Source organism: Zalophus californianus, chromosome 8 (assembly GCF_009762305.2).
Source record: "Zalophus californianus isolate mZalCal1 chromosome 8, mZalCal1.pri.v2, whole genome shotgun sequence".
NCBI lineage: Eukaryota > Metazoa > Chordata > Mammalia > Carnivora > Otariidae > Zalophus > Zalophus californianus.
The window spans coordinates 70,871,435-70,890,155 of NC_045602.1; the positions used below are offsets into that span (position 1 = coordinate 70,871,435).

The following is an 18,721-nucleotide window of genomic DNA, read 5'->3' on the forward strand; positions in this document are numbered from 1 at the left end:
CTTGTATGGCCTAAATAATTTAGTCTTCATGAAACACTATCCACTGAGTCCCACATTTTTAGCCCATGAATTTATTTTAAGAGGCAGCCTTCATTATTTATGTTTGATGTTTGATTGCTATTCAAAATGTAAACCTAGGCAGTAAAAGATGGAAGCTTAGTTCAACAAAGTACCAATATAGCTACTGTATTTTGATATAAATACTAATGTGGGATCTGAAAAGTTGGGACTAATTCACATGTACAACTTCCGGTTTAATATCTAAAATTATATTACTTATAAATATAGTGCAAAAAAAGTTTAAATCAGTGCTACATTTATTGCAACAACAGTAATGTTGATAATATCACAACCTTTATAAGCATTTACAATGTTGTCCTATTTTAGATAGTTTTTCTGACTAATCCTTACAACAATGGGAACTTTTAGGCTCTCCATTTTTTCAGGTGAGAAAATAAGGCTCAGAACAAGTTTTACACTTTTAAAGCAGTTTCTCAACTTCCGCACCATTTACATTGTGGCTCATAAAATTCTTTGCTGTGGAAGGGCTGTCACGGGCATTAAAGGATGTTGTGTCTCTGCAACGGAAGCTGCTCCTAACATCCTATTAGGATAGGAATCTCATTGGATTCTAATAGTAGCAGACAGCCCTCCACGAGTCCCCAGCCCAGTTGTGACAGCCTAAAATGTCTCCAGACATTGCCAAATGCCCCCCCACACCCTCACAAGCCCCCGGTGACGGAGGAGAAAGGGGGCGGCATCACTGCTGGGATGAAAAACACAGGACGAAAAAATTTATTCTCGTCTTCCTCCTCCCCCTGTCAAGAACAGAACAACAACCCTATCCTAATTTCATCAATATAATTAAAATTCCTCAAGGGAAATGAGAAATTCTCTTGTAACCTTGAAAGTAACTTTATTTTTTTTAATGTTTTATTTATTCATGAGAGTCAGAGAAAGAGAGAGAGAGAGACAGAGGGAGAAGCAGGCTTCCCGCCCAGCAGGGAGCCCGATGCGGGACTCGATCCCAGGACCCTGGCATCATGACCTGAGCCGAAGGCAGATGCTCAACCATCTGAGCCACCCAGGCACCCCTTGAAAGTAACTTTAAAGAGTATCTACTGTGGCTCAGAAAAAAAGTAGCTTTCCACTTGAAGTTGGCTCTAAAAAAAAAAAGCAGATAATCTGCTCAGGGGTGATTTGGAACAATTGACCTCCAAGACCTCATAATCCAATAACTTGCTATTATCAAGTCCATTTGGATGTTATCCTGCAAAATATGCTGGTGCCAAAGGAAGGATGGGTTGTGCCTTTTACAGCTCACTTTAATGAAAGAGGCCTGCCTGACCATAACACCAATTGCTGGTAGTTATCACTGACATGAACAGTTACAATTCCAGGAAAACTGATACTTTGAACTAACTCTCTTAAAATAACAGCAACGAAATAAATGAATCCAGTCACCCAAACATCTCTTAGGAGAATGAAGAGCAAAATAACATGAAACCATCTCAAAAATGCTATTTAAATGCTTGCATTTATTTAAAGTTACATCATTAGGTGTTAGCATCTGAACAAATTATTTTTCAGTAAAGACCCTGCACTCGAAAGAATTTTAAGCCAAGTTTTCATCACGAAACTGTATTAGCCTTCATCTTCATTCTTCAAAATGGCATAGTTTTCCTAACATTTATTTGTTTATACTTTAATCTCTGACTATACTAAGACCTCCTTTAATGAAAGTGAGCCATACCATATTTCTTTTTTTTTTCCTTTAATGTAGGATCTATATTATTCTAATTGCATTTTTAAATAAGGACTTCATCAGTGTTGTGGTTCTGAGTATCGTCTAAACAATTACAATCTCCTTAATCCTTAGCCGATGTAATGAGATATTTTCTGTCTTATACATTGAATTCTTTGTTACTTTAGCATTAGCCAGATCTGATGCAAACCTTCACAATTTCCATGCAATATCTCTGCCGAGTTTACTGCTGCTTGTAAGTGGCAGTAAAGAACAACCTTTGGCACTTGTAAATGTGTTGATTATGTGGCTAACTACTAGGATTTACACACTCTGCTTTTTATTACAGTGATGGTTATCTTTTTGCTGTAAGTGCAATGAAGCAACTAGAATGTCACAGAGAAAACTGTCACCTCTATCCTTTTTGCCATAAAATATCATCCTCCCCATATGCTTTTCATTTATTATGAAACCTTAATAATGAAAAGGACAATGGTGAAATGATACCCACTACTGAATATTGCAAAACTAATAATCAAGTGTGAAAGCTACACACATACACACACATGCAGTTCCTTAAATGGACTATATTTGCTTCCCTTTAATGCATCAGTGAAAAATATTCTCTACTTAATCTGTGTTTCCTAATAATGACAAGCTATATCTCAAAGATTCATCAAATCCTACCTTGTCATGAATATAAAAGGTTATAGCTGTTCTGCTTTTAGGAAATCAAGCACAAGTACTGCATAAAGGCTACTGATGCATACTTTGTAGCACTCCAGGGTTGTAATAAATTTCAAATCATCTGCTTCTGCCAGGTTGTTTTAAACCCCTGTATGCTACTATGTGCAGTTGAATGGATGGGTATCTACAAGTTGGCTACCACCATTTCCGTGTCCTTATGTAAAATAAACTATAATCAGGTTTTCACAAATATGCAAATACTTCCGTGAGAGATCTGAAATAGGTTGAAAAATGTAGGCTCTGTGTCCTTGGGAAGGGAAATACTGAATTTGATTTCTCAACCTATCAGGAAAACACAGACGATGTTTCACTTGTCATTGAGATAAAAATGAGAGTATCTGCTGGGTCCCTTTAAATTAATCTACTCAATGTGATTCTTTTGCAGACCACAGATGACATCCTTGTGGCCTCAGCAGAATGTCCCAGCGATGACGAGGACATTGACCCCTGTGAGCCGAGCTCAGGTGGGTTAGGTTAGTCGACTTTTTTTCTTACTTTTTTTGCTTTACTCTAAATCTGTGTTGCATGCTGTAGTCCTTAGACGAGCCTTGCATTTATATCTAGAAGCCCACCCCATTAAACAATGCCTCACTGTGAGATAAGGGGTTTTGCTCTTTACGTGGATAAATTTCCCCCAAATTTATTGGAAAACAAATTTTAAAAACAGAACCCATCAAGATTATGTATTTCAGAAAAAGCAGTGGGGGACAGCGCACAAGGCTGGTGCCTTACTGTTCACATTCCATTAACTCACAATGTAATTTTTGTGTATAACGGTATAATGAGCTTTCCCTTGGGTCACCTACAGTAAAATTGTAAAGCTTAAAAATTGCAGTGCATTGTGGAAAATTATTTGACCTTTCTACTGACAAAAAGTCCCCACTACTCACTCTGCCAGCAAATTATCTTAAGTGATAAATTTCTGAATTTCAGAAGTAAGAGTATTATGGTATAGTAAAACAAACAGCAGGCAGAATCCTTGATACATTTAATAGAGAAATATTTGATTCTTGCCACGTCTTCCTAAAATTTAAGCTGATGCATTTTAACTCTAGTTGATGCATAATTTCTCCTCCTTCTTTGTGATATGGTGTGACTAACTAACACAAAAATACTGTTTCCACAGCAGCCCTGTACCATTAAGTGGTGGCTATGAACTCTGAAAATGAGTGAATCGTAGTCTGGGTTTGCTTCCACATATTCGTAATACCAAATATCAGGGTCATTTCCATTCATTTCCTCTGTAAAGCAGCGTTTCTTCAAATTCAATAATTTTCTTGTTTAGGTAAACAAGGTGAGTGCGACGAATATAGACTAACCACTGTCAGTTAGCTCATGACCTCTGAAGCTGTCACGGGAATCCCAGAAGAACTTCAGGTCACCATAAAATAATTTGTATTCTTCTGAAGACTGTCACTTTGAAGTGAATCCATTATTCTGATATTTGGATTTAAAAAAAAATGGCTCAGGATGCATATCTTGCATCTCCTTTTGAATATCATTTCCCACTGATTGTAGCCACATACTCTGAGTGCTTGGAGCAGCTACTAGGTGCCAGCAAGGAACAGGGACTCAGAGTCACACCTCAGCAGGAGAAGGTCAGGAGACACACACAGGTCGTGTTCTTGTCCTCCTTCCTCTGGCCTTTCCACCTCACCCATCAAAATTCCTGGCCTCCAGAATGTGGTGAGAACTCTGAGGATCATCCATTCCATTCCTCCAGTTTATTGGTCCCTGCAACAATTCCCTTTTGGTTGTCTGGACAGATAGGGTCACTTCATGATACCATCCTGGGCCCCTTTGCCAAGTTCCTGCCTTTTTTCCCCACTGGTATTCTCACTCTCTCTGTTAGTAAAAATTTTTAAAAAAAGTTATTTCTTTTTTGTCCATTATATCAGCCCCATTTCTTTGCCTTCTCCCTCCCTAAATTTCTTCTTTTTTAATTTCTCTTACTTTCACATGTCCGATCATGGCATTATTTTTTTATTTTATTTTTTAAATTTTTTATTGTTATGTTCAATTAGCCAACATATAGTACATCATTAGTTTTTGATGTAGTGTTCAGCGATTCATTAGTTGCATATAACACCCGGTGCTCGTCACCATATGTGCCCTCCTTGATATCCATCACCCGGTTACCCCATCTCCACATCCCCCTCCCTTCTGTAACCCTCAGTTTGTTTCCTGGAGTCCAGAGTCTCTCATGGTTTGTCTCCCTCTCTGATTTCTTCCCGTTCAGTTTTCCCTCCCTTCCCCTATGGTCCTCCGTGCTATTGCTTATGTTCCACATATGAGTGAAACCATATGATAATTGTGTTTCTCTGCTTGACTTATTTCACTGAGTATAACCCCCTCCAGTTCCATCCCTGTTGATGCGAATGGTGGGTATTCATCCTTTCTGATGGCTGAGTAATATTCCATATTGACATTCTTTTTTATATCTGATTTTCTCTGAGATCCTTTAGCATGGATTGTTCATAAACAAAGTCTGGTGTTAGGTATTAGGTTGTACATTGAGGGGGGTGTGTGTCTGTGTCTGTTTATATTTGGATTTGATTTTGTTTTCCCAGTTAGCATTTTCTTGAGAGAATGTTGATTTTCACAGTATTTCTTACTATATTAACATGGTGCTGAAAGCAGTATAGATTCTTACTAAGTACAGCACTTGCTGTACTTGGTTTTCCTCTGGCCTGAATCTTTCTTCTGCTGACTGAGTATAGGTCATCATCCTTTTTATATATAGAGTCCTCACCCTGAGTACCTAGCAAATTCAGTGTGAGAACTCTCACTGCACTTACAATTGTTTTGTTTTGTTTTGTTTTGTTTTCCGTCCTGAGCACAGCTAAATGATCCAGCCATTGCTTACAGGTCTTACTAACCATTCTTTATAGACCAGTTCACTGTCTCCCCCTTTCTCTGGGGACACTGGCCCTTAACACAGGACGTGGGGGTGGGGGGAGGAGAAGAGAGGAGAGGAAGGAGGGGTTACCCTTTTGTCACCCTCTCTCCTTTTTATTCACCTGATTTGTGTCTCTTTTCTTAGATATTATAGCATGATGAAAAGTGAGGAGCTGTTTGTTAATAGTCATACTCTAGATAATCTTTCCGTCCCATTTTCTTTACCATACTTATCACTATCAGAAAGAACCTTGTTTGCTTACCTGTTCGTTACTTGCTCATTAATGCACACGTTGCATTGCCCCACAAGAATGCACGTAAGCTCCGAGAAGAGGAACCCTGTATGGGTTTGTTGTGTGAATTTTCATTTTCTTCCTCTGCATCAGAGTCTCTTGTCCAGTGTCCAAGGCACAGCAGCTACTGCCCATGTGTGATGACAGCTCCTTCCAGATTCTTGCACCAAGTCTACTGGAACTTCCCATCCTTCCCTTGGTGTTTCTTTCCACACTCCGTAGCTCTCAGTTCATCAATTCTCTTAAGGCTTAAACTTCACATTCTGTTGCTTCAATGTCATCTTTCTCTGTAGGGCTCTTCTTGTGATCTTGGTAGTGTCTTGATGGTGTATTTCATGAATGCACCTCTTTCTACATTACATTTTGTAAGTGAGAGCTCTTTTCTACATTGGCTTTTTCTGTCCATTTCCCTATGATTTCTTTCATACCCATCTTTAATAATTCATGCAGTGTTGCTCTTTTGGCAGACTTGGCTCTGTGTGACAGATTCTTATGAAATCCTTAGCATATATGATTTTTTCTATTTTCCAACTATTTTTTGAATAGCAGTGTTTTTTTTTAAATCATATTCTAATCTGAATATTGTTTCATTGTAGGATGCCTCTCCTGCACGTCTTTGTGTCTCAGGGTACCGATGTCCTGGTTTTCTTAAATATATTTTTCTTGCTTGCTTTTCATCTTGAATACAAACATAAAATAACATGGACAAAAACTGTAGTTGCTGCTGTTATTAGACTTTAGATACTGTTAGGTGTAACTTGATAGAAACCATTTCAGATATCAGCAGGTCATATTTTGGGAAACTGATTTTTTTTTTTTAGGAAAGTAACATGGTAAATTAAATATTAGTAATGGATATATCTACTCTGCACTTTTCCTAATTCTTCAACAAGTGAAAGATATTTTTTTAAGATTCATTTATTTATTTGAGAGAGACAAAGAGTGGGGGTAGGGGCAGAGGGAGAGAATCTTCAAGCAGACACCCTGCTGAGTCCAGAGCCAGATGCAAGGCTCAACCCCACAACCCAGAAAACATGACCTGAGCCTAATCTAAGAGCTAGCCGTTTAACTGGCTGAGCCACCCAGGCACCCCAACAAAAGAAGATATTTTTGTAAAAAGATGCATAATTACTTTGACAGGTTGCCCAAATCTTCTCTGTATTTCATGCTAACCTCTTTCAGGCTCCCTGAATATTTACATGTGAAGGCTCTCTAATCACCCTAACCCACCCTCTCTTGAAAAAATGGTTTCTTCTGTGAAAATGAGTTATGCTCATTTAGGTGCCTTCCTAAGGCGCTATTAATGAAACAGGAAGAATCTGGCATCTTCTTGAACACAAGTAAACTATACCTTTTATCAAGTGTTTGATAAATTTGAATTACTATTTGGTTCCACTCAAAACTCTTAATGAAGAGGGAAGTTGTATATTCGGTGGATTGTCAGTTTCACCATTGATCAAGTGGTATTGAGTCCTATTTCACCACCCACTGCTCTGTTAAGCTCTGGGAACAAAAATAGAACGTTTACACCTTCAGTTCCATTCTACAAAAGGACATCTTTCATTCTACGCCACATGCTTTTTCAGTTATTCTTTATGATTGCCGGGTTCTTCATCTTTGACATTAAAATATTCACCTATTTTTCATGTTGTTGCAAGAATTAAAACAAATGTATTTAAGGCACCAACTGCAATACCTGGCATGAAATAGAGCATGAATGGTTGCTTTCCATTTTCCCAGTTCAGTTATTTAAAAAAAGAATATTCAAGCTATTTTTTCCCTTTTACGTAATGCTGTTACTTTTCCTGGCTGAAAAATTGGTGGGCAACTGATGAAACACTCAGGCCTCCTGGTGGGAACTGTGCATGTTGAAACTGGATCAGGAGCAACCCCCTGGGTGAGAACACATGGAACTCAATTATACTTGGTTCCAGCCACACTGTCCTGCATGGTTAGCATTGGATGACAGCTTCACATTGGTATAAATTTAGTGCTTGAGAATATGAGAGTGTGCTATACAATTTAGGAGGTCTAATGGAACCCCAACTTTTAGAATGAAGCAACTAGGTCACAGGCCACCATTGCCCTAAAATGCCTGGTTTCAGCAGTCTGGACATGTGACAAGTGGGTGACTTTTTCTTCACACTTCCAAAAAGACTTGCAACTTCTGTGCTTTTCCCTAAGCCTAGAGATATGAGTTGTTACATTAAATGAATTAATATGTGGAAAGCATGTTGTAGAACAGTGTCTTGGTCATAGTACATGCTCTATGAGTGTTTGCTGTTATTATAGCTTGTATTATGTAAATATACATGTTTTCCAAGACTTCTTTTTTCACATGAACAGAAGACTTTCTAAAACAGATTTCTTTGAAATCTTATGTTTTTGATTCACTTAGTAAGCTGACAAAATGGCAACCCTGCAAACCACTTATGTTCCAAAATGGCCCTTAATCCTGCCCATGCATCTTAGTTTTGAGGCCCTCTTCCAAACAGACCCTTTCTCAAAACTCCTGAAGAAATTAGAAGAGGTGACATCTAAGACTATATCTAGGACTATAAATGAAGATAATGATGCTCTTTGGTGTGGGAGCTTCCTGATGAATAACTCTAAATTGTCATTTGTTACATAGGAAACAGGACCGGCTTCCTGTTTCCTGGGAGCCCATTTAGGAAGGACAATTTCCTCTTAAATTTATAATGCTTAGAATGATTTGTTTATGCTCTTTATGTTTATGGGTAGGGGTTGGGGAGGTAGCTAATAGGATATAAGGCCACTTTCAGATCAAACTTTTTTCAAATGAGAAAAAGAAAAGCTTACTAACTAACAAAAAATCTGAGTAGTTATAGAGGAAAAGGATTATCACTTTTGTGGCAATCTCTTAAGCACTAGCTGAACTAATGGGGATACGGTGATCAGTGCAGCCCCTCAAAGAATACCTGTTGATTGCCCAGCAGTTGTATTGCATTGATTGAGGTACAGGTTATATGAATAATGATAGATAACAGTAATAACTAGTCTTTAGTGAAGATTTATTCTGTGCTCATCATTGTTCTTAGCACTTCATAAATGTTATATTTCATTATTTTACAAAACTATCAAGTATTTTCATAGCTAGGGAGATTGAGAGAGAATAAGTTACTTTTTGTAATATGAGAGAGCTAGTAAGCTCTCTAATTTAGAAAAGGTGGGTTTTTTTAATTTCTTGGAATGCAGAAGATTGTTCTAGAATTCAGACACCTCACAAATATAGGATTAATTTTTTAAATGTTCATTTAATAATTCCATGGCTGGCATAAATTTAAATTTGCTGGCAAAAGGTCCTTTACGTGTATTAGTATTCATTAGGCTAAATTTGCTGCAATTACCACGCAATTTTGAGTTGTTTTCCAGTGTGCTATTTTGAGAAAAGATTAAAGGATTTCTATTGAAGTGATCCCATTAACCACATTAGGAGTAAAGATATGTATACTGAACAAGGCTCATCTTTTCATTAAATAAATAATCACAATCATTTAATATATCACTTATTAGATCATATTTTTAGAGCCTGATTAGAAGATAATTTTGTGTATGTATTATGTAATTATTCAAAAGCAAGTTTAATTAGCCATAATAGCCAATACATTGCTGTTAAAATGGAAATTTTGAGCTGTGGCCAGAAAAACAGCAATAATTAGGACTTCATTTTTGGAAACATCTAGAGTATCCCCTGAGCACCAGGCCACAGTTAGTGACAATCATATAGAGTCAGGGCCCAGCTAATCATAAAGGGGCAGGGCAAGCACCTGGATTTGGGGCACTGATGGGCTAGTAGGCTATCAGCGTATGACATTTTGGTGTAGGAATCATTTTTTTCCCGTTAAAATTTAATTGTCCAGAAAACTGGAATAAAGCTCAATGCCGTATGGTTAAAACAGAAGAAAGTCATTAGACATCATTTGCCACTCACTTTCCCCCTGTTTTTCTGAGAGCAGCAATATCAAAATAAAAATTACATTGGGCAAAATTAAACAGGCAAGGAAGATTTATTCAAGATTATTGTAATACACGGAGGCCAGAACTCAACCTGAGCTCACCTCAAACTCAACTCAACTGAAAAAAAAGAAGACTGGAGAATTTTTAAGAGCTTCCATGGAGGGATCATAGACCACCTGTGTTTTGCTAACTGACTTCACCCAAAGGAAAAGTAAACCTTTTCCTTCAAGTATCTTCATGACTGGAGGTGGTGTTACAACTCCTGATCCAAGGTAGGCTCCTACCTTACCACAGAAATTGGGAGATGGGGAGGTATCACTCTTGAAGGTTCTATTTCAAAGGGACAGCTCTTGGGTCCTTGAGAAAAAAGAATCCTGGGTTGTAAACACTAACAAGAGGTTTTTTTAAATATTTACATATCAAAGGGGCAGAGAAGAAATTTGAAATTGCAAGTTTTCTAAAGTAAATGCACGAAAGAAAGGGAGGCCAAGGGCCTGGAGGCAGGAAGTCTGTCTAAAGTTTGGTCAAGCTGTGGGGAATATTAAGGTCTTGGTCAGTGAAGGTGATTCCACCTTTCAAGGCAAACCATTTCATCAAAATTGGTTCCTACCAGATAATCAGTAGGAAACAAAATAATAAAAGGTGGTTTTTATTTGTTTTCAGAACACAATTTTTCTTCAGTGTGAACTATTTTGACCTTTCTGTGATTTGGGAAATTTTTTCTAATTTTATTTATTTATTTGAGAGAGAAAGAGCATGAGGGGGGATGGGTAGAGGGAGAAGGAGAAGCAGACTCCCCACTGAGCATGGAGCCTGTTGTGGGGTTCCATCCCAGAACCCTGGGATCGTAACATGAGCCTAACACAGACACTTAACTGACTGACAGGTGCCATTGGAATTTTTTTTTTAACAATAAAAAAGAATGAATCATTGCCACTCATTAGAAAAGCTCTTAAGAGCATTTTGTAAGAATTATGATATGCAACAGGTGGTGAATATTAGTTCTAGCTGTAATTTTGGAGTCAGATAGAACTAGTTTGAGTTGCAGCCCTTCCTGGTCTTGAGAAAGTTCCTTAGTCTCTGATGCCAATTTCCTAGTCTGTAAAATGAGGAGAATAGAGTTGTTACAAGACTGAAAGAAGATGATGCATATATAGTGATTAGCAGAGTGCTTGGCACATACTAAGGGTATAACAAGTAATGATAATGAACCCACTGGTGAATGGAGGACGTGTTGCTACTAGCATTGGTTTCATGCCAATAGATGCTGTCTTCTGGTAAGGCCCTCATGAGTTATACAGATTTGATCTGAGTAAAAAATGAGCCATAGTCCCTATTGATGTTAGAGAGAGTAGGCTCTATTCCAACATCTTAACTAACACGATTGGCTGCTTATAATTATTACTTAAGAGATGAATGAGTTTGTTATATTAGGTTAAGCATACTTGAAAGTCTGCAAAAAGTACATGGTTGCTAATAGAGAACCTTCGTATATTAAGTAATATAAAAATCTATTCAATAATGAGTACACAGTAAATTCTTAGTCAGTCCACATGTACCCAGCCTTAAAACATTAATAACCTTTCACATCACAGGTCCTTATTTGAAAAAGCTAAAATACCATAAGAGCCTTTGCTGTCATTTTTAAAAATATTTACCAACACTAAAGAAAGAAATGGGGTATAGGTTCAGCAAAATAAAGGGTAAGTCCATCTCTTATGGGAACATGTAATCTGGAAGGAATGAAATCATGTTTTCTTGTGATTTTTATCAAATGCCTGTTTTGGTAATGGAATTGGTTTCCTGTGGAGTTTCCTTGGTATTTTATTAACAACCTTTCCTGAAATGATATCAGAGGTAACCCAGCATATTCTGAATAATACCACATGACAGGGCATCTTGCCTCCATGAAGAGCCATATGCTTTCTCTGTTGGTTCATGTGCTCCAAGGGGCAGCAAATGCTACATTAGACTCGAGTCTGCAGATCTCCTCCCTGTCATCAGACTTGTTGATTGAATCACTGTCATCATTATTAACTCCTAACCCAATCTCAGTGTTATAAGAATCCTGGCATTGGTAACGAAATAGGAAAGACAAGAAGACTTTATTAATGTTCCAGGTTAAAAAAGGATCTGTTAAAGATGCCAATACAGACAGAGGCCATCAAAGAAAGAAAACTTGTAGAAAGAGAAGTACCACTTCTAGGAGCACACTAAAATCTTCCATTTCCTTGACCAAACTTTGGAAGTCAGGGTGTTTGAGTTTAGCTGTGTAATCAGAAGCAAAGCATTGAACCTTTGTGTACTTGACTTTTTGCACCTGCAAAACGGCGTGAATAATGGTAAATACTCGTGACATTGCTGTGCTGATAGAAGACACAATGGACCCTTTGATAATATAAACTAACTTTTATTAGGAGTACTAGCAAATTAACTGAGGCGTAAGCCATCTTATAAGTGGAAATAAACCTATATCCCCTGGCAAGAAGGAGAAATGTTAGTAACTGGCACTTTAACACACAGAAAGTTTTTAAAAGTGTTTCTGAATTCTGTTAGCATAAAACTTTTCTCAGTAGCCACTATGAAGCCAGGAAGACAAGAGCAGTGTTTCATTTAGGATAAATTTAGGTTATGAGGATGGGAAGAGGGCACATAGCAACTGCTATTCTTATTTTTGGAGGAAAAAATTGCAGGTCTCTTCCCTGCTGAGCTCTTGAGAGAAGGAACGATTAGCCTTCCTGCCTGGGCTTATAATCCTCCCGCTCTTCCTCCTAAGACATTCAGGTAGACAGGGCCACCTGACCTCACCAGCCACAGCACCACACGCCCAGCCCCCCACTTGCCCCCCTACCCATGTTGGATGGCCTACCTTCCACATTTCCCAGCTCTAGGCTTGACGTGCTTTCTTCTGAGGAGCTCAGTGGAGAACGGGGCTAATCTTTCACCTCAGCTCTCATACTTTCACCAAAAAGAATGTGATCTTTTTCCAACAAAAGAAAATTGAGACAGCAATGGCTTTCTGACAGGAATGTAAAGATAATCACCCAAAGTGAGTAGACCCAGTGGTAAATCAGCAAAATGATATACTGCTCTAGGGCCCAGAATGACCTGGACTTACACAGACGGTGTGCAGGGACCCTGGTTGAGGAGCAGTGCACCTGGCACCCAGCAGACAGCTCCGCAGCCAAGACCCTACCTTGCATTTCATTCCAAGTACACCACAGGATTCCAGAGCAGCAAAGGAAGGAGGAACAAGGAATCGACCTAACAATTTTAGAAAGAAACCTAAAACCTCATCAGAAGAGCTCTTATTTCCAAGATAATAAGCCTTGCTGTCAGTGATGACTAAAGAGTAGTCTGAGGTGATTGACTCAATGATACCTAAAAATATAAAATATCATAATGAAATTTTGAAAGAGGGAAAAATGTAATGCACTCCAACCATGGGAGCCAGAGAGCATTGATCCGTGATGATAGAATGTTTCCCAGATAAATGGAAATTAATGACAATTAATGGCCTGAATCAACATGCCCTGCAAATTAAGTGATCTCTTGGTCATTTGAATTCACAGGGCCTCCATGCATATTAGGCAAGTCCCTGACTGCAGTGACCCCCAAGAAAATAATATCGTAGGCAGTCAGCATCACAGCTGACTGAGCCATGGTGCACAGTACATATTGCAGGAGTGTCTAATTGTGGGGACAGCTGCAGATTCCATACCTGTTGTGTGGAAGACACAGGGAAGTTCATCAGACTATCCTTGTTTTTATATGGTACTTGATCCTTCTCTGAGCACTTTCACATTTATTGTTCTACCCAACCTGCTTTCCCTGGGCACCCTGGGAGGTAAATAATGTATCACCATGATGTTTTTGATGAAAAAAGGTTAACAGGGGATCATAAATTGTTAAGGGTCACTTAGCAAGTCAGGTGCAGTACCTGGACTCGAACCCAGTGTCCAGTATTCTTTTGACCACTCTGCGTTGCTTTCCTGACATTCTGTGCCATGCAAACTCCTTTTGCTGGAATTGACAGATAGATGGCAGCAGGTGCAGAAGAGTAGAGTTGGAAGGGGTAGAACTGGACAGCTGTGTAGAAAAGAAGCTTAAACTGTCCAGTTCTACAGGAAAGGATGACCTGGAAAATACTAATAAATTGTTCTGTGGTTATAAATGCAGACACATTGAATGTATAAAGCAATAAAAGGTACAGACATACTTGAGTTTGAATTTTGTCTGTGCTACTTGTGAAGCCTAAATAATATAACCTCTTGGAGACTCAGTTTCCTTTCCTGTCAAGTAGTGATAACACCTTTACCCACAGAGTTGTTCTGAGGCATAAATTAGATAACGTGTGTGTGTGTGTGTGTGTGTGTGTGTGTGTGTGTGTGTGTGTGTGTGTGTGTGTGTGTGTGTGTGTAGGCACAGCACAGAGCCCACCATATACTAATCATTCAAGAAGGTAACAGTTGTTAACTGAATAAAATAAGAAAAGAAATGTGAGGCTCACGGTGAGTGAGAAGGCATAGTAACTGCATTGAACATCAGTTGACAAATAAGTCATGTGAAAATATATCTACTAAAGGTAAATCTAGGCAGTATGTGGGAGGAAATTAAGAAAGGGTGTTTTGATAACACAATATACTTAAGTTAAAAAAAAAACACCATGGTATTATGAAATCTTTTCTGGAGCTCTTCCAAACCCTGACTTGACATGTAAATTGTAAAAAAAAAAAAAACAGAAGAAAACAAAAAAAACCATGACAAGCAACTTCTGTCAGAGAACCGGAAGTGTGGCTGCAGTATTCACATGCACATGTGTGTGCGCACGGACACATATTCCTCACTACTCTACTTACAATCTTGGTGCCATTTTTGTCTTTCTATAAACCAGGTTCTCCCTAAATTCCTAGTTCCAGGTTGAGGATTCTTTGGAATGAATCCTCTCAGTTTTTGTAAAGATTGGTTGTTCAACTTTCTATATGTAAAAAAGTGAAATGCATCTTAAGAAAAGTGATTTCTGGGTGTATGTATTCCTAGGTGTTTTAGTCATCGAGCTACAAGGAAAAGAAGCTATTTTGCTATTGAAGATTATAGTTGAGTAAAAACCAGAATGGAAAGTGTAATCTATGTTTCAAAATATAGCTCTTCTTGCATTTTCTGAAATTTCATACATTTTGATGAAAAACACAGATTCTCCAGGCTCCCTAGCTTTGAAGCTAATTTTCTCAATTATTGCCTATATGGCTTTTCTTTTGCTTAACAATTATAGAAAGTTTGGTCTGACTGATGAGGCTCTTTTCAATTTCCTTTCCAATAGAAACAGTCTTGAAAAGTACCCTAGAAACTTCTGCAACTATTCTGCTTATTTTGAGAAAACAGCTCCAAATTAGCTCTCAACTATTTGTAGTGCTATGGGTGTCAGATGATGTTGATGTAAATAAGACACCCAGATGAACCAAACTGGAGACTGCTAACTTGGTTGACTTTAAATAACTTAGTGACTTAGTCATTGGAAGTAAGTGGCTTATTACTTGGAGGCATAGGGAAAATAAATGCAGATATGATATTTGCATTGATATAAATTGATCCCAATTTGCCTAAGCACAGGAGAAGTGATTTCTGGTTTAATGAAATAAGTATCATATTTCCTGCTTTTACTGAAGCTATTGGAGGGGCTGGGAGTTAGGGTAGTATTGAGGAAATGATATTTATGATGTCACTGCCGATGTTTTGCCCACCTGTTTATTACCTTTGAAATCAGAGGTCTCTCACATGTTCTTAATGGTTAAATTCACCCCAGCCTACTCCTGAAAATTTATGAACTTAACAAAAATCTCGTCCTCTAATCAATCAGAAAACATACATTCTGTAGCATGTGCGTGTAATCTTCATTAGATATTAGAAGGTGAGGGAAGTGGTAGAAAAGACAAATAGAATTACAGGAAACTATCAAAGGCCTAGCAACATAGTCTGGAAGCAAAGAATCAACCCAACAGAAATGAAACATTTAAGTAAGCTTTCACAATGGTGTGGGCTCCATACTAAAATGAAGGATGTCATATATGGTTGAGGGAAGATTGGGATGAACGTAGGTTTCCTGCAAATCCCCCCATACATCTTCTTGATTCTGTTCTTGCAGCTTCAGGCCGTTCTATCTCACGGTCTCCTTCTTTATCCTCAGTGGCTTTCCAGAGTTCAATCTAGAAACCTGGATCGTTCTTCTCATTTAAGTCTCAATTCAAATACCTTCTACTCAGAGAGCTGTTTCTGATGTCCCTTTCTAAAGCCTCCTCCTCATTATTATCTCTCTAGTACCAAATTTTGTGCCCCCTTCTGTTATTGAATTTTTTAATTTTAAAATCATCTTGTTTTCTTATATTATTTTCTGTTGTGTTTCTAATACACTAATATAGATCCATGTCTGTCTTGGGTACCTTGATATCATCATCTTATATGGTACGTGGTAAATTGTTATTACTCAATAAATATTTGTTGAAAAATTTTAATTAGCTTTTTCTACTTGGTTTTATTTTCCCCCTTTTCCCCTATCTCCATACATTAACCAATGGTAACAACTTGACATGAATCTTTCATATACCTTTCACCATGTTCCTAGTAAAAACATATAAATATAGGGATGTTTTTCTTTCTTGCCTTATAGAAGTTTACTATATGAATTAAACTAGCTTTTCTCCTTTACTAATATATTACGGACATGTTTCAGGTCAACAAATTTGACTCTAACTCCTATTTTCAACTCTATTAAAATTCTAGACTATGGGTGTGCTGGAATTTATTCAACCATAGCCTTGTAAACTCTTAAGTTTTTACACTTTTTTCTTTTCTTCTCATAACATTATAGCAAACATCCTGTATTTATATATTTATATGCTGATATGTTTAATTATGTAGACTATATTCCCCAAACTGAGGTTGCTTAAAATATATGTGTATTTTTTTTAACTTTTATCATTGTAAATTTCAAGCATGTAATAAGTAGAGGGAATGGTATAATGAACTCACGTGTACCCATCATCCACCTGCAACTTAATCTTTTTAAAATTTTAAAAGGTATTTTTAGATTACTTCCTAAAAATGATTGAAGAATTCATATTCTCACCAGCAAAACTGCCCATTTCCCAAATAAATATGTTTACCACATTATCACTCTTTCTTTCTTTTTTATTCCTCAATTTTGTTGAAAAAAATTCCTTATTTTATTTTGACTTCCATTCTAGTGAAATCGAGGATCTTGTCCTACCTTTAATCACCCATTTGGATCTTCTATTCTCCACTTGCTTATGTGTATTTTTGTCCATTCTTGTATGGATTGTTTGCTCTTTTTCATATCACTTGATACATGCTCTTTGTATTTTAGAGGTATTAACTCTTGGTCTGTTATATATGCTACAAACATTTTTCCTCTCCTTTTCATTTGCATTTTCACTTGGTTAGTGACACCTTTTTCCCCATAAGATTGTTACTTTTTATAACATCAGATATGCTGATCTCATCACGTAAGGCTTCATTGCGTGGCCTATAACCCATATGTTAAGTTGTATATCCATCTTCAAATTTCTTCTCACTCTCCCCTAACATTGACTGTGCTAAAAACCAGCCACTCTGGTTTTTGTTGAATTTCTGAAAAACAAGCTCTTTCTTTCCACGAGGTCATTCCTCCTTATTCCTTCTGACTACAAGACTCTTCTGCCCACTTTTCACTTGACTAGTCTCCAAACCTTTTCCAGGTGTCAGCATAAATGTCACCCAGTCAGGTCTTTCTGACTCTCTAGTCTAAATCAGAAACCCTTGTTCTACTCCTGCATGGTGCTACCATTTTCTTTCATCACACATATTCCAGCTGCGGTTTTAAGTTTAACTGTATGATTCTTGGTTGGAATATTCAAGGTCCATGAAGGCAGTGTCGAATGTGTATGGTTATCCACTCTAACGTGAGGACCTAGTACAGTCCTTGGAGCATAACTCTGGTTCACTATGTGTTAGTTGACAGAAAGAGTGAATATTCTCAGTAAACTTCACAGAAGATGGAGCAGTAAGCTAATTTTGAGGAATAAGTAGTATTGAGCCAGGCACGATGAAAATATCATATGAGCCAGGCAAGTAGGTAGAATTTTATTGACATGTGGAAACTGGGGATGGCAATAAAATTATGACTGTAAATTCCTTTGAGAGAAACTGAAGACAAGTTTGAGTAGGTAGCTGTGGGAAGACCATGAAGGGCCATAAGGATGGTAGTCACACTGATACTTGAGTGGTGTTTGATACCTTGATACTTTCAAGGGTTCCAATAAAACCTTATGGGCACAATGACCGTGTTAAAGTTTAGGGGAAGAAGCCTGCGGATGACTAAGCTACAGACACACAGTTTACAACGTATAAGGTGATTGAGAATGGGCTTCTGTAAATGCCATGATCCTCTGGCTTCCCCCAGAGATGAGGGAAAATGTGTGTGTTCCTCTCTTAGTTTTCATTGTGACCAAAGTCATCCAGGGTATGATTATGTCTTTGCCTTTTTTGTCCCATGTGGTGCCATTTGAGGTAGTAGCTTGTCCTAGTTGGTGCTTTCTGTCCTCCAGGCACAGGATGAGTTTTTCTGAGGCTAGCATCCTTTCCCATGCAGTACTGAGATCTCTGGTGAAGATAATCCCTCAATCCCCCAGTGGTGTCCTCTGTACTTCCCTTCACACAAGTGCCTTTGTGGCTTTGAAAGAGGAAAATGTTAGACCAAGCAGCCACACCGGTGGCAAAGGCTTATTGATTTCCAAGTTCTTTCTGAACCTCCATTTTATTAGAAGGGCTAAGATGTGTCAGCCATGTCCTCCCACAAGACTTTTGTCTGACCTGCATGAGCAAACTTCTGAATATGCAAGGCCTGGGTGGAGTTGATGGGAAGGGAAGATGGGAGGGATTTGAAACATCCAGCATTCATCATCACCTTTCAAAAAACTACAGTGTGAGTTGAAATTAGAGCATGCATACAAATCTTTGCCTACCTGCTTTCTTGCAGCTACGGCATTTAAACATGCATTCTTTTGAG

At 38.1% G+C, this 18,721-nt stretch overlaps 1 protein-coding gene across 1 annotated transcript in view; it reads left to right on the plus strand.

Annotated features, from left to right (window-relative positions):
- NRXN1 (neurexin 1) overlaps positions 1-18,721 on the plus strand; it is a 1,127,542-nt gene that overhangs the window by 1,098,525 nt on the left and 10,296 nt on the right. The window contains 1 exon segment of the mRNA XM_027622286.2: positions 2,877-2,964. Coding sequence (XP_027478087.2) covers positions 2,877-2,964 — 88 coding nt within the window.